We start from the raw sequence: 17,464 nt of genomic DNA on the forward strand, positions 1-17,464 counted from the left end.
GCCAGTGTGGTTGGTGGCGTCCGTCAGTGCGGCATTGCTCGCACTCCTGTGCATTTATATATTTATACTTAGTTTCCTTACACACCCAGTTGTCGTGTAGTGCCAGCGAGGGTCTAATCGGACTTCAATCCCAGTTGGGGTTAAGTACGCTGACTACTCGCTCGCGCTTTAGGTGCGGTACCGTGATCCTGTGACGCAACAGGATTGCTCCCTTCACGCTGGGTGAGGTTGGACCCACGTGTATATACTTTAGTGTACCGCCATATAGTCTGTATTTACTAGCAGCAGGTTTTCACCTGCACGGTGGACCCCGGACTGTGAACGCATCTATATCTCCTTTTTTGGTGCGTTCCGCCAGTCCTAACAGGCAGTCACCTGATCTCAACCCAATTGAGCGTGCATTTAACTTTTTAAAGACTAAACTTCAGATAGAAAGGCCCACAAACAAACAGCAACTGAAAACCACTGCAGTGAAGGCCTGGCAGAGCATCCAAAAGGAGGAAACACAGTGTCTGGTGATGTCCATGAGTTCAAGACTTCAGGCAGTCATTGCCAACAAAGGGTTTTCAACCAAGTACTAAAAATGAACATTTTATTTAAAATTCTTGAATCTGTCCAATTAATTTTGGTCCCTTTAAAAACAGGGTGACACATGTTAAGGAGCTGAAACTCCTAAAACCTTCATACAATTTTAATGTGGATAACCTCAAATGAAAGCTGAAAGTCTGAACTTCAACTGCATCTGAATTGTTTTGTTTAAAATTCATTGTGGTAATATCTATAACCAAAATTAAAAAAATGTCTCTGTCCAAATATATATGGACCTAACTGTATGTCCAATGAGTTGCCTAAAGAAAAAAACCCTATATTAAAGTGCCAATGTGCATAAATATAAGACTAGCTGCCCGTTATAGCCCATAGAACATGAGAAAAGTAGATGCAATAGTAGCGTTTTTTAAAGGCACATAGGCTTATCGGTAACTGATATAATAATTTGCTTCATGGTACAGCGACCTAAATAGAAACTCCTAAAAAAGTGCCTTGGTGCATGCAATATTAGCGGGTTTAGACTTAATTATGGCATAATCATCGGAACATATTTACCTCCGTAGACTCACAGAGGACTAGTGTAAACCCCTACGCGCGTTTCAATAGATTCTTCTTCCGGGGGTGTATAGTAAGGAGGGAAATAAGGGTCTATTTAAACCTGTTTTCAGCCAATCGTTGCTGTGTTAAAGTCAACTATCCCCTAGTTACCATATGTGTGTTCTAGCGTAACATCCGGTGCGCAGTACTAAATGATGTGAATGTTTATTGAAGCATTGCATAGCAACAAGGAGGCTAAGCTGTCCCGTATATCCGGACGTATAACGTTTATATGTTGTACACTGTGCGCAATTCCGGAAATGAGGTAGTTGTGACGTTGTTACTGGGAAGCGTTGCGTAGCAACAACAGAAAATCTCGGAAAATAATTACATCCCTAAGCTTTTAACATATTATAGTACATCCGTTTAGTCATATGGGACTAGTTATTGGATTGGAGGTATTTGCACATTTATGTGATTGTATATGTTGAATGATGATTTTATTTATTTGTCATAAATAAATTTATATTTTTGAACCCAACATTCTGTGGCCTGTTTAATAGCTTAGGAGGCCCTTTTTGAATCTTCAACTGCAGGTAGCCAGCAGGTAAAACTCCTAAGCAATCCCTGGTACTGCAGTTGCTGACCCTAGGAGTCAGGTTCACTGACACAGACTGGACTCGGAGTCACAGACAGCACTGGATTTAGGACCTTTTCAGACAGTATGATTCGGAATCACTGGACAGGTACGGCTTCAGTGTCCAGGTACCTCCGGAGCCGCTTCAGGGTTCAGGGCAATGTACACACTACACAGAAATATAGGAACAGGTTCAGGATAATGAACTAACCTTAATAAATTAGGACTGGGGACTTGGCAACATACAGTTGCACACACAAGAGATGTTGGGAAGCTACAGGGGCTGCTAAGGCACCTCCCAACTGGGATATACTAGATCACTCACAGCTTTTGTCTGGGGGCATTTTCAAGTTGCATGCACTGCCTCTTTAAAAAACAGGGGAGCACGTGCATGCACGCACTAGGTGCACCACCAGGAAGGCTGTGCTGTGTGCACAGGAATCAGGTAGCAGGAGATGGGGAGGTCACCCTGTGGCCTGGATGGTGAGAATGTTGATGTCTCTGTTTGGAAGGGAAAGATGGACCAAGCAGGGGCACTGGCATTGGTGTTACAATACCGGTGTAGTAATTTCTTTTCAGGCAGCACTTTCTACCACTTAACGAGCACTGTCAATCAACATTCAGGGAGGAAGAAGAGTGCCATTACAGGGCAGAGTGGTACACTCATGCCAAGGGTGCACTGAACAACATCATTTGCATATCAGATAAACCGTTTACTATGATCATCAAAGGCATTTATTACATCAAATATATGATTTTTACTTTTAAGAGTATTTATTAAATATTATATTTGAAATATAAGTTTTGAAGAGTAGCTGTTAGGCGTCTGGATTCTCACACTGCGTGGGATAGATCCCAAGCCTTATCTGGTGCTGTGGTCTCCCATTTAAGACTTTGCTCTGAGACTGTACACTTATGAGGTTTCATACCCTTGGCTCTACATCTGAGTCTCTAGTCTGCTACATGCTAAGGGTGCCAGTCAGGCACAGGTTCAGTAGTGTCAGGACTGGGGTATCTAGCCACTTGACTTAGCATCTGTTTCGTACATGTGTGAGATTAGGCACAGTTCAGTTACAGAGCAAGCTCAACCCTTATGCTATACTTCTTTACAAAAGCTACAGGGTTTTGTACCTAGTATCATATGAGTTCTTTCTTTCGGGTTAGCATCTGCTTCATTCATGTGTGCAGTTAGCAGAAGCAGAGGTGTCTCTTGGTCTTCCTTTCCTGGGGCGGTCCTCATGTGAGCCAGTTTCTTTGTAGCACTTGATGGTTTTTGCCAGGGCCGGCTCCAGGTTTTTGAGGGCCCCGGGCGAAAGAGTCTCAGTGGGCCCCCCCTTTAACACATACCACGATTCATGATCGCATATAAACACAGCCATGTAGTATATAACACAGCCCAGGTAGTATATAACACAGCCATGTAGTATATAACAGCCCACGTAGCATAAAACACAGCCACACAGCCACGTAGTATATAGCACAGCCCACATATCATATAACAGCCCATACAGTATTTAGCACAGCCACATAGTATATAACACGGCCCACGTAGTTTATAGAACAGCCATGTAGTATACAGCACAGCCCACATAGTAGTATACAGCACTGCCCACACAGTAGTATACAGCACAGCCCACACAGTAGTATATAGCACAGCCCACACAGTAGTATATATCACAGCCCACACAGTAGTATATAGCACAGCCCACACAATAGTATATAGCACAGCCCACACAGTAGTATATAGCACAGCCCACACAGTAGTATACAGCACTGCCCACATAGTAGTATACAGCACTGCCCACATAGTAGTATATAGCACAGCCACACAGTAGTATACAGCACTGCCCACATAGTAGTATACAGCACTGGCCACGTAGTATATAGCAGCCCACGTAGTATATAACACTGCCAACGTAGTATATAACACTGCCCACATAGTATATAACACAGCCCACGTAGTATATAGCAGCCCACGTAGTATATAGCAGCCCAGCTCACATAGTATATAGCAGCTTGGCCCACGTAGTATATAGCAGCCCATGTAGTATATAGCAGCCCACGTAGTATATAGCAGCCCATGTAGTATATAGCAGCCCACGTAGTATATAGCAGCCCAGCCCACGTAGTATATAGCAGCCCATGTAGTATATAGCAGCCAATGTAGTATATAGCAGCCCACATAGCATATAGCAGCCCATGTAGTATATAGCACAGCCCACGTAGTATATAGCAGCCCAGCCCACGTAGTATATAGCAGCCCACATAGTATATAGCAGCCCAGCCCACGTAGTATATAGCAGCTCACGTAGTATATAGCAGCCAAGCCCACGTAGTATATAGCAGCCCAGCCCACGTAGTATATAGCAGCCCAGCCCACGTAGTATATAGCAGCCCACGTAGTATATAGCAGCCCAGCCCACGTAGTATATAGCAGCCCACGTAGTATATAGCAGCCCATGTAGTATATAGCAGCCCACGTAGTATAAAGCAGCCCACGTAGTATATAGCAGCCCAGCCCACGTAGTTTATAGCAGCGCAGCCCATGTAGTATATAGCAGCCCACAAAGTATATAGCAGCCCAGCCCACGTAGTATATAGCAGCCCAGCTGCCCATGTAGTATATAGCAGCGCCACTCACTCAGGCACTGGTAGGAGCTCCTCCGGAATCTGCCTCATAAGTTCAGCAGCACTGCAGCCAGCCAGGGGCGGAGATCAGAGCAGGAGAACGTGCTCTCTCCGCCCACAAACAATGTCACACTGGCTGCCTTCTATTAACCCCTATGTGTGCCTGCCTGGCTGCACTGACTGAGTGAGAAGATGCTTGTGTCAGAGCTGGCACATAGGGGTTAAGAGAACGCAGCCAGCAGTGACTTTGTGGGCGGAAAGAGCATGTTCTCCTGCTCTGCTCTCCCAGCTGTATCTATGACAGCGTGAGTGGGCCCCCCTCTCTCTCTAGGGCCCCGGCATTTGCCCAGGTGCGCCGGGTGCTGACGTCGGCCCTGGTTTTTGCCACTGCACTTGGGGACACTTTCAAAGTTTTCCCAATTTTTCGGACTGATTGACCTTCATTTCTTAAAGTAATGATGGCCACTTGTTTTTCTTTACTTAGCTGCTTTTTTCTTGCCATAATACAAATTCTAACAGTCTATTCAGTAGGACTATCAGCTGTGTATCCACCAGACTTGTGCACAACACAACTGATGGTCCCAACCCCATTTATAAGGCAAGAAATCCCACTTATTAAACCTGACAGGGCTGTGAAGTGAAAACCATTCCCGGTGACTACCTCTTGAAGCTCATCAAGAGAATGCCAAGAGTGTGCAAAGCAGGCATCAAAGCAAAAGGGGCTACTTTGAAGAACCTAGAATATAAGACATAATTTCAGTTGTTTCACACTTTTTTGTTAAGTATATAATTCCACATGTGTTAATTCATAGTTTTGATGCCTTCAGTGTGAATGTACAATTTTCATAGTCATGAAAATACAGAAAATTCTTTAAATGAGAAGGTGTGTCCAAACTTTTGGTCTGTACTGTATGTAATTATATGCATATATTTAATAAAAGGGATGATTTATTTTCAAAAATTCCTTTAGATAGTCTGCCACTATCATCTGTCTTTGGAGGCAAAATCTTGTGTATGTGTAGAGCATCCTTTGTCCGGCTTACGTACAATACTCTCTGTGTTGTAGAAAATAGCCTCCTGGACATGCACAACAAATCCATGATTTCTTTGTTCAAATAAGTTAATGTATGGGGCAAGTGCTGGGCTGGAAATACAAGGAACATGTGTGGGATTTAGTTACTGATAACAGTGATATAATGAAACTGCAGAGATATTCATCAATACTAAGCGAGGTGTGTTAGGCAGGATCTATGGTGGAAGGCCGGGGCAAATACGGTATTGGCAGCTTAGGACCTCCTGCCAGCTCATATCTATGAAACCATTTTCTGTATATGTTGCCACATAGCCATGATATAGTTTGTGTTTTTTGTGCTACATCACTTAATGAAGTAATTGCCTAGTAGCTATGCTAAATGCAACTCTAAATCTTTACCTAAAAACACTTTGTTGTGGTGAAAGATCTCGTCTATTCTCCAGATGATAATTCTGCATCTGCTGCACCATTCCTGGATTTTCAAGAATTGCATATTGATGAAAGTTTTTATTTTAGATCTCTCTACTTGAATTTTGAGTTTAACACATCTTCTAGGAAATAACCGTCACATAATGCACAATCTTATATATGTATATTGCTTTTCATGAACACTCAAAGCATATAAACCAGCTTTTACAAAGCTTTTTTTATCACTGATCGTCAATAAAGATGCGATCAGCATATGTTAACTATAACGTTTCTGACATATTAATATATCCTTGTTTCTCACATCAAACTCTGACATTGCAGTATGCAGAATACAAGTTGTTTGATGCTCGGGTCTTTCCAAAATTTGAAATCATTATAAATTTTGAATTCTGTATGCCAAAATATCATAAACTCTTTCAAGTCTTATATGAGGAGGGGGCCCATAACTGTTAGTAATCAACGTTGGACAGCGTTTCATTTGGATAATAATTTCCAAGCTGTTGTAAATGTCACCAATGCTAAATAATGATCAGCACACTACAAAAAAATATACACTATGTCTAGAGATGGAATCAGATGTGCAATGTGGCAATTACCCAACTCTTAGCCTTTGTCTGGTGGGCATCTCAACCTAACATTATATTGGCCTTGTGTAGGGTCATAGGCATTTCCAACACATAGTTTTCTTGACAAAAATATTAAATGTTCTGTTTTGATGTTCTTACAGTATGACTTCACATTTATTTTATATACTCTTTTTTGCCATCAATTGTCAGCCATGAGTGCACTAGTTACTAATTACAGCAGATGCTTAGTGTAAGATGATATCTGTCAGTATCTTACAGTAAGAAAAAAAGAGGACTTAAACTCTATAGTCCCACCTGTTGGAAGTAGCGATTCTACAAGTCACAATCAACTCTTTGACGAGTCGTGCAATATGACTTAGGATAAAAGCCAAATTAGTATCTCAATTCGCAGACACAGTGTTTTCGGGCCATTTCCCAGAGGAGCATTGCACGGCGAATAAGCCTCCTTACCTTGACAAGCCAGAGATGGTATGTCACTCTCCATAAGGAGAAACGATACCCCTTAGACCCCTATCTTACAGTAATGCAAACTTACCAGATTTATAGCTCAAGAGTTTGTGCACACAGATTGCTAGGTGAGTTTAACACCACTTATTATCATAAAGTCACTCTTCACCCCACATACTAAGTGTAATCACACATTACTAATGTATAGTTACTATCATTAAAAGGAACCTGGGCAGTGTGATCCTGTGTACACAGGTCAAGACAAGGCTGAGGACGATGAGCAAGTGTTCATTCACTGGGTGATCGACAGTCTGTGTACGTGGAAATATAACCATGAAACAAGCGTTTTTAATAATGCCCTGTTTACGGTTATCTTGTAGTGTAAATGCCCCTTTCAAGGAATTGCCCCTATGTAGAAGATTTATTACTTAATCATAGGATGATAAATGTTTAATTGGTGGGGGTCTGGCTTTATTCTCTAGAAAGGTAGGAACCAGTTCATTAATAATATCTGTTTTGGAATAAGATATTGAGCTTGTCAATACACATATAATACTTGCGTGTCGACAACTTTTTGGCCATTTTTGTGATTCTTTGATTTTCAGTTGTGGTGTCAAACTGAGCTCTCCCTCTATACACAAAATCTGCACATCCTTATATTATCGAAATTTTGAATTAATCCATAAGAAAAAGACATTAGAGGCCCAAAGTATAGCTCCAAATGGGGATATATTTCACTCTAAAGACTGATCTTGCACAGTACCAATTGAACAAATAACAGTGCCATCATACCACTAATGTCTTTGGAAATCTTACATCATTATACTCAATGTTGTTGAGCCATATTGTCACTGAAGGCAGGTATATCATATCCCTTTCCTCCAATTAAACCAAGACCTAAGTTTGTACCATTTCCTTGTATCTTCAGCAAGTTTAGATTCTATTGTAAAATAAATGGGCTAATACCGTCATGCATCTTAGCATATTACTCGTAATTAAACTCGTAAACTCGTAATCCATTGAGCGGGGTGACTGACGGTTTGATTAAGATACTCATTTAATCTACGCATTTGTCAGAGTCCTATTTTATGAAAATAAAATGCTTTTAATAACTGCAATAAGAGATTATGTCTAACTGCAATAAGGGATTATGTCAGGTACAAATTCATTGGAGAGTTCCTTGGAAATTCGGCAGGAGCTACACCTTTAGGTGATATAAGGCAGAAGTTCCAATTAAAAGTCTGCTAACTGGAAGAAAACATAAGCTGTTCTCAATAAACACATCTAGCAGAAGTCATATTAATAATCAATTACATTGAAGTGCCACCTGACACTGCCTGTTTGAAGGCGTTACCATCTGCCGATGGCATTTTATACTCCCAGTAAAACTGTTACCAGTTAAGTACACTCGCGTTGTCCAATTTTCCCTTTAAACACTGGAAAGCAGACAAGATTAATTTCCGACAGAAAATGAACGTTTCCTTGTAATGTGCAGTTTATTCTTTATAGAACGATCCAGTAAACTTTATTTTATTAAACCAGGGTGTTTTTGGCTACATAACTTTTCAAATGAACACATAAGACATCCCATTGGCTTTTATGTATGTGAAAGTAAACCTGGTAATTATAGCATTTATAGAATGGTGCATTTATGCGGTGGTGAGACCACTATGATCATTTGTTTTCTTTTTTTTAGGTTACATTCAGATTTTCTGGTAGTGCTAGTGCTGACTGCCGAGAGCCACAGGACCGCAAAATACAATAAAAGTCTTTTTGGCATGGCTTTGATTTCCATAGCACTTAGGATGGATGAGATGATCTGCTACGATCCATCATTGTATATTATGATACTTTTACTGAGTTCACATTGGAACTGGATTCCATTCTAATACTTGCAATGCCTAATGATCAGTCATCACATATCCAATTATTTTTTACTAGATGGAATAGTCAAATACTACAATACACTATTCTGACATTAAAAAGGCAACAGAAAGCTAGAAAAAAAATAATGTATCATGCCTTTTTTCCCATGGATTTAAAAAAGATGTAAAAATGTCACGAGTATGAGCGGTTTGCAGCACCAAATCCACGTACTTTAGAAACTGCACTGTGATAAGTGAACAGGACTTCTTGAAAATCACTTCAATAAAACATCTGGCCATAGCGGTAAAGTACTCCATGTGACGGTTTCCTTAATGTGTTTCTTATTCCCTATCCCATACTTAAAATATATAGCTGAACTATCATGAAATCTCAGTATCATTACTGCCAGAAGTGTGATAGACTTTTTTATGCAGATCAATGAATATTTATGATGGAACCATAATGTTTACAAACAATATGGCTCCTTCTTCCTCTGCTTGGCTAAAGCTGCTCATAGACAGACATTTTTGTGTCATCTAATAAAATATGTAAATCACAATAGCCATACCATAAAATGCATGCTAAGCTTACAGTGCATTAGATTTAAGGCCCGATTCATCAATGCTTTTATGCCAGAATTCTGGCATGGCAAGCTTTGATAAGTTGCCTAATTTTGTCTCCAATAGAAAGAAAAAAGTGGGTCGGCACTACGTTTACCATAGTGGTGCTCGTGGAGAAATAATAGTAGATAAAATAGAATCCCAGCACTCACAAGAATTGAAATTCATTCAAAGCACATAGGGAAATCCAAATCACACAAATCATTATTATTGGAAGCCTGGGATGGGCTGAAACTGTGATTTGGATTATGTGCATTAAATAACCATCAATGAATGTGAGGGACTGGATTCTATCTTATCTACTGTATAATTTGGTCATAATTGGTGGATGCGCTAAAATTATGCGACTTTTGTTGTTCTCACAACATTTTCGCCCAGCTCCAACAGTGGTCAGAGCTGGGGTTGGACAGGAGCGTGGCTACCGCATCTCGTTAAATTCATGACGAGTGTCGGCATTCACTATGCCACAAATATTGCAAGGACTGCAGTAACATTTGTGGTGAGGCATACACCACTTGTCTGGCATAGGCATCTTCATGAATCAGAAGCGTCTGACTCCAGCACATCTCCTTATCAAACCTGAAGTGAACGATGCAGGTCTTGATGAGTCAGGCCCTTAGAGTCCTGCTTCTTCAACACACATGCAGTATATATCTGTCCTATGGTGTACCCATTATACAGCAGGCCAAAGAACATACCATTTTTTTTCCATTCCAACAGAAAATATTTCTGTATGTCATCTTTGAAAATCAGATACATTCAAAGATATAGGATATAGTATTACTCTATAGAATACTTTGGGTGCCACATGGCGCTTGCATGGAGCCATAATTATGTCTCATGGCTAAATATTTATTTAAAAAATCTAATACATGATCATTTTGCATGAGAGATCCTGGTCAATGAGGAATAATATACAGCTAAAACTGTTAAAATAGGCAGCATTAACTGTAATTATCTCAAATATATGGTTAGCTTTATCCTGAAAATAATAGTTGACAGAATGACTTAAAGCAAATCTGAAGTGCTGGGTAGTGGACTTAAACTTATGTGTAAAGATAGACTTAACATTGCAGAGAGAAACTTTTACTGCTTACGGTATGTAAATAAGCTTGCAAGTGCTCTGAGGGTGGTCCCAAGTCTGACAAGTGCTTCAGATCCCCTTGGTAAACCCTGACCAAAAATCCATCTTGACCTTGATTGATGGCTCCATCATTCTCCTGACATCACTGTGTCTGGAGCCAAATGTGCTGGTAGAGGCATTAATTAAGGTGAAAGGGACAACTTGGCCGATGACTACTGAGAGAAGCAGGAGACATTTGCTGTGTTTTAAAGTACCCTAGAGGCACTTAAAAAGATCACTTATTGATATAAAGTTGTACCTACAATGATAAGTCTAATGAAGTCGAAGAAGGTAAGTTTGCACATGTCTGCTTGCAAGTTCCTTTTTTAGTGCTGGTCAAGTAAGCAGAAACTATGTGACCAGTTTTCTTAACGAGGAAACTTAGCAGTGATTAGTGTTGAGCGATACCGTCCGATACTTGAAAGTATCGGTATCGGATAGTATCGGCCGATACCCGAAAAATATCGGATATCGCCGATACCGATATCCGATACCAATACAAGTCAATGGGACATCAAGTATCGGAATGTATCCTCATGGATCCCAGGGTCTGAAGGAGAGGAAACTCTCCTTCAGGCCCTGGGATCCATATTAAAGTGTAAAATAAAGAATTAAAATAAAAAATATTGTTATATTCACCTCTCCGGCGGCCCCTGGACATCAGCGGGAGGATCCGGCGTCCGGCACGGCTTCTTTCTTCAAAATGCGCGCCTTCAGGACCTGTGGAATGACGTCCCGGCTTCTGATTGGTCGCGTGCCGCCCATGTGACCGCCACGCGACCAATCAGAAGCCGCGACGTCATTCCTCAGGTCCTAGAAGGCGCTCATTCTAGGACTTTAGCTGAGGAATGACGTCGCGGCTTCTGATTGGTCGCGTGGCGGTCACATGGGCGGCACGCGACCAATCAGAAGCCGGGACGTCATTCCACAGGTCCTGAAGGCGCGCATTTTGAAGAAAGAAGCCGTGCCGGACGCCGGATCCTCCCGCTGATGTCCAGGGGCCGCCGGAGAGGTGAATATAACAATATTTTTTATTTTAATTCTTTATTTTACACTTCCGATACCGATACCCGATATCACAAAAATATCGGATCTCGGTATCGGAATTCCGATACCGCAAGTATCGGCCGATACCCGATACTTGCGGTATCGGAATGCTCAACACTAGCAGTGATCCATTAAAACATATGGATTAATGTTATTCTAAAAATAATAGTCATGCGTACATTCTGAATTTCTAATGTGCTGATTTTATTGCATCAATAATGACTATAAGGTTATTAGAAATGTCTCTTCTATGGCTTTAACAGCTTAAACTTTCATTCTGGAATCAAAGGGTTGTTTTGCTGGGAGACATCCACCCAATTGACACAAGTCACTTGGTTGAACGAGCATAGCTCATAAGGAAAGGAGATAACTTGACTTTCACTGGTTGTCAACCCTCAGGGCTTTCTATGAATAACTACCCATGATCTTACTTAATTCTTACAACCAGGAGACCCTCTGGGCACGGTGCACTACTCTGCAAATTAACAGTGTGAGAAATGAATTGCAGCTTCTGCAAATTTGTTTTGTTTATACCTGAAGCCAAGTCTAAATCCAGCCAGAGTAATGGACGTATGGCCTTTCTTCACATACTGCATTCATTTTCGATAATTTCCCTTCTTTAAAACCAACCATTAAAGCAGCATTTCTTGAATTGTGTCATAAACAGAATTCTTCAGCCAGTAAATTTAATGGAATTGTTATCTCGTCCTTAAATCCGACAAAGATACCTGACATCTTTTTTTTAATTTAAATTATCTTACTAGCTTTGGCACACCGCATTAATAAGAATCGTGTTGTGGGATTCATATTCATTAGTGTTCTCTCCTTTGTGTTGGTAATAGTATTCAATGGATTCTACAAGGAAGAACCATTAAGCTGCTCTTAAATCTGGATGTTTGATCTTCTGCATGACTTCAAAAGTTAGAAAGAAAAAATGAGAATAGCTCTTTTGAAAGTCAAATGTGCATGCATTTTTTAGTTTGCCAAGTGTTAATTGGTGCCTGCTCTAAGCCCTGGTACAAATGCAATTCGAAGTCAATTAGCTGGCAATCAGGAACCCTTGCTTCTTGACAAAGTGTACTAGTATGTTATAAAGTATTAAAGGAACAATCATTACCACCTCATATTAGTCCTTACATCCTGATCTTCTTAAGATGCACTCACCAGCCACCTGGGCCACACTGACACTGCAATCACAGCCTTGCTGACTAATTACCACACCAAAGGAAAAGCTTTATCATTTCTTATTTCATTATCAAAGAGGTTGATGGCGCATCCAGAGCTGTCCCTGCCGTGTGAATCTGGGACGCCTTCATTTGAAAAAAGTTCTTTTAAAGATTTCCACCTGTAATGTGCACACTGGGGAATTATGAAGGAAAACAAATATGATACACTCAAACATTAATTTCTTCTTCAAGTCAATTTGGCATCTCAGCTGCTGCTATTTATCAAGCGCTCATATATTACCGTGCTGTTCGGAAAAGATAAAGTCAAAGCTTAGAATAAACTGGGCAAGTTCTACTGGTTCTTCCAGTGATAGAGAGCAAAGAGAACACATGTTGGGCAGATAGTATGAATGCTGTATACTACAGTCTGCATAACAAATGTCAAAAAATTCAGTGCACTGAAAACGATGCGCTCATTACTAAGGGGCAGTCACACTGTACATTCCTGTGGGTTAAAGGGAGTCTAGCAGCTGTTTTGACATGGGTAATTGCCGACAGTGCTAAATAAAAGAGGTTTAGGGGTGTTTAACCCTATCCTTTTATACTGCTTTGGTAGCAGCATGAAAGTAAAAAAAGGAAGTTTCACCCTGGTTTGTGCTGCTCCTGCTAGCGCTCCAAGACTAGCCCCTAAGGATGAAGTGCTCTTAGGTCTCTGATTTATGGGCTCCATAGCACTTCTATCATGCTTTTGAATGACAGCTGTTGTGTCCAATCAGGAACCCATTCTAGAGCGCCGGAAGGACTTCAATCTTAGTGCATACTGATAAAACAGTAGAGAAAGGCATGTGAAAACTGCACAGATCTCCAATGTAGCACCATCAGCAGTATTTTATGGTCAAAACTCCACTCCTGACAAATGCCTTTAAAAGTCCATGTGGATTTACCATTTCCTTCATGTTACATTTTTTAAAGGAACCTTAAAAGAGTTGGACAGATTTTTTTTAAACTTAAATGCATTTGTTTTTGCTAAAGATAATGTTTACAATTGGGGTTTGTTATAAATTTTGCACCGTTTTTTGTTTTACGGCTCTTTCTTTCAATGCGACATCAACTTTAGTCTGTGATCATAAATCATCTAAGAGAGCGCAGAAAAAGACGGATAAAAGAGATATAAATGTTCCTGTTGCTGTGATTGGTGGATTCCCAATTAGAGGTCGGCCGCTATCGCTTATTTCTGCAGCTTTCTTCACAAACTGACCGGTACTTCTAACCATAAAATGGCTGCTGGAGAGGGAGCATGTGACCAGGCCAGTCCATCTCCTCCAATAGAAAAGCAGATTCTCCCACATGAGGTGTTTTGGTCTTGGAGGAGGCTGATGGAGAGGTTTGGTCACGTGTTTCTCTGAAAGCAGTCAGAAAGGAAAGTTTGTAACTTGTTTTCATTTCTTTTGTTTTTTCAGATCCTCTCAGCCGCAAACTACATTAAATGTTGAATGTTGAATGTGTGGGGAAACAAGGAACATGTAAAAGCCAAATGGTGCAAAATGCACAGAAATGTAAGATATACATATTAATCTTAGTTCTTTCTGGACAATACAAGTCATCACAGCGTAATGCTGCAATATTTCACTAAATATATTACGATATGTTACTTTACATGAGTCTTCCCGTAGGTTTTTATACTTCATGTGGAAAAGCCAATATAAAGTAAGAAAAAACACCATAATACACTTCCTGTTCCAACAGACTCAGCTGAACTGAAAGTAATAATTTCCTGACCACCAGTCACCTAACCCTGCAGTCAATTAGTGGCCTCAATGGTCAGGTCACTGGTTGTCATAGGTTCATTGCTTCTGGTCTTGTGAGTGTTAGAGCATCAGTGCTTGTGAAGGGAGTAAATTCTGGTGGTAAATGTGTATTCTTCATTCTTCATGTTGTGGTTCCCCTGATGCCCCTTTGGGCGTGATAACATGATTTGCAAGAATCAGCAAGTCTTTGTAAAACTTGCTCATGCACTCATCTTTCTATCCCACAGGCCATTGAGCCTCGTAAGCCGGGTGTATGCTCCTTGGTTTCAGAGAGCACTGTGTATATCCAGAAACAGAGAAGAAGCCTGAAGTCAACTGAGGAGCTGAAGTTCGAGCTTCTTCTCCACGGTCATTCTCAGTGTGCTCCTCGCATGTTAAAACGACTTGTGGGAAAGAAAGATAAACCCATGCGCAAGAGCTGACGATGACGCTGGCTCTTCCAAATCATGCTATCACACCCATAGGGACATGATAACATGCTGAATAGAACAACTAGTTTGGGTAATCTAACGCCCCAATAGTCAAAAGGTTAATTTTTCTATGATAAAATTACTTTAGAAGTACTTTTTTTAAAGATCTGTCTATGTGTCAACCAATATGAAGGGTTTGTTAGGCAGGATGTTTATAAAGGAACAGAGAAATTCTGGTGTTTTGGAGGGCACGGGGGACCTGTCAAGTTGCCTTTAAGGAATTCTATAAAATGTCTGTAATTTAATATAGAAGAGGGTTCCTAGATGTTAACGTATAAACTGTGAAGTTAAAAGAAGCTAAAAAATCTATTAAATGGAAAAATATTTGACAGTCTAAGCAGACTTTTACTGTTGGTCACTTGTAAAAGGTGAGGAAACGATCAACTGTGGAACCTAAACATTTCTACTTCTGTCCATTAAAAACTATTTATAGGAACATAAAAAGTATATTACACAATGTCTATAACATTCCAAATAAAGGGTATGTCATAAGAAGTCATCTGCTCTTTTCATTGTCATCGCATAATACTTCTCTATAACAGGTGAACATGTCCCTGTACACAGAGAAATAGATAAAGATCAGGCTGCAGAAGAGATTAACATTACAGCTGTTGTGATGATGACCCGCTTCATAAAATGTATTAAGGATCAGCAACTATATTAGGAATAAAAAAACCTCCTCTATAAGCTGTTAGTGGGTGTTTTTCTTACATTTTCATTTAATCCATGTGCTTAGATAAGAGATTTAGCCTAAGTTTATGACTTTTCATTTTATACTAACATGCAGAAACTTAGATATCATCAGAATGAGCAGGACAACACTAAAGGAACAGCACATGTCCAGAAATAAACCTTATAAACAAGGTAAATTATATTAATGATTATCTAACCCTCTCGGATTATTCTTCCTTGCACTTCAAAGGGTACATAAGAAAAGTATATCACTTTGAAGTGGATCAAAGTTTGTCATGAAGCCTGCGAATTTTCGGTTTGGTAGAGATTTGGAATTTTTCACTTGTCATTTAACCCATACTTGTTTGGGAATGCATGTGTTAAAGTTGAGCTTTCCCACTACTGAACCTGTTAATATACATAGAAAAAATCATTACACTGTGTCTTACACATTCTCCCTGGGACCATCGATGAATACCCACCATCCATGCTCCCATTGACTATTGTTTTCTGTATATGTCTTGTATAAAGTAAGAATACTTTCAAAAATAGTTTATTTCTATCAATTAACAAAATACAAAAGATAATAAAAGTCTAAGAGGGTCTGATCTGGAGACATTGGTGGCCATTCAACTGGCCCACGATGACCAATCCACTTTCCAGGAAACTGTTCATGTAGGAATCCTCGGACCTGACACCAAAGATGGTTCACTACCACATTATGGGTGCCAGGTCCGAGCATTCCTACATGAACAGTTTCCTGGAAAGTGTATTGGTAGTCATGGGCCAGTTGAATGGCCACCAAGGTCTACCGATCTGACCCACTTAGACTTTTATCTTTGGGGTCATCTGAAGGCAATTGTCTATGCTGTAAAGATGCGAGATGTACAGCAGCTGAAACAATGGATACTGGAAGCCTGTGCTAGCATTTCTTCTGTGGTGTTGCTATCAGTGTGTCAAGAGTGGGAGAAGAGGGTTGCATTGACAATCCAACACAGTGGGCAGCACTTTAAACACATTTTATAAGTGGTCATAAACTTGTAAATAACTCATGAAAGATTAAAGTTATGTTAAAACCAAGCACACCATTGTTTTTCTTGTGAAATTCTCAATAAGTTTGTTGTGTCACATGACCCTCTTCCCATTGAAAAAAATAAAGTTGGATCCAAAATGGCCAACTTCAAAATGGCCGCCATGGTCACTACCCATCTTGAAAAGTTTTTTCCTCTCATATACTAATGTGCCACAAACAGGAAGTTGATATCACCAACCATTCCCATTTTATCTAGGTGTATCCATATAAATGGCCCACCCTGTAGAATAGAAGATGGAATCTAATCATGTAAGCATGCACACACACATACTGCACATACACATGCACAGTGGTGCTCAAAAGTTTACATACCCCGGCAGAATTTTTGCTTTATTGGTCTTTTTTCAGAGAATATGAATGATAACACCAAAACTTTTTCTCCAGTCATGGTTATTGGTTGGGTGAAGCCATTTTTTGTCAAACTACTGTGTTTTCTCTTTTTAAATCATAATGACAACCCAAAACATCCAAATAATGGATAAGCTGCTGTATTACTTACTTCAGCTATCGGGATTCCTTCAGGTGGTCGACATTGCAAAAGAACTTCTTGTTCTAAAGACACCTCCTTTCCGAGAGGCTCCTGCTCAAAGGTCTTCCTTAAGTCTAGGAAAATGAGACAGATTTTCAGCAAACTTTTTAGTATTGTCGTGAAATATATTGTATTTTTTTTAGCATATTATATAAATGTGTAAATTTTTTTGTCATACTCAGCATAACGTAAAATATTTAAAATGCTGGAAAATAACGAGAGA

The 17,464-nt window shown here is 40.1% G+C and overlaps 1 protein-coding gene across 2 annotated transcripts in view; it reads right to left on the bottom strand.

Annotated features, from left to right (window-relative positions):
* UNC5C (unc-5 netrin receptor C) overlaps positions 1 to 17,464 on the bottom strand; it is a 554,596-nt gene that overhangs the window by 154,091 nt on the left and 383,041 nt on the right. For both annotated transcript variants that reach the window (XM_069743602.1, XM_069743601.1), the window contains exon 5: positions 17,212 to 17,315. In XM_069743602.1, coding sequence (XP_069599703.1) covers positions 17,212 to 17,315 — 104 coding nt within the window. The remainder of the gene's footprint in view (positions 1 to 17,211; positions 17,316 to 17,464) is intronic.

Source organism: Ranitomeya imitator, chromosome 1 (assembly GCF_032444005.1).
Source record: "Ranitomeya imitator isolate aRanImi1 chromosome 1, aRanImi1.pri, whole genome shotgun sequence".
Lineage (NCBI taxonomy): Eukaryota > Metazoa > Chordata > Amphibia > Anura > Dendrobatidae > Ranitomeya > Ranitomeya imitator.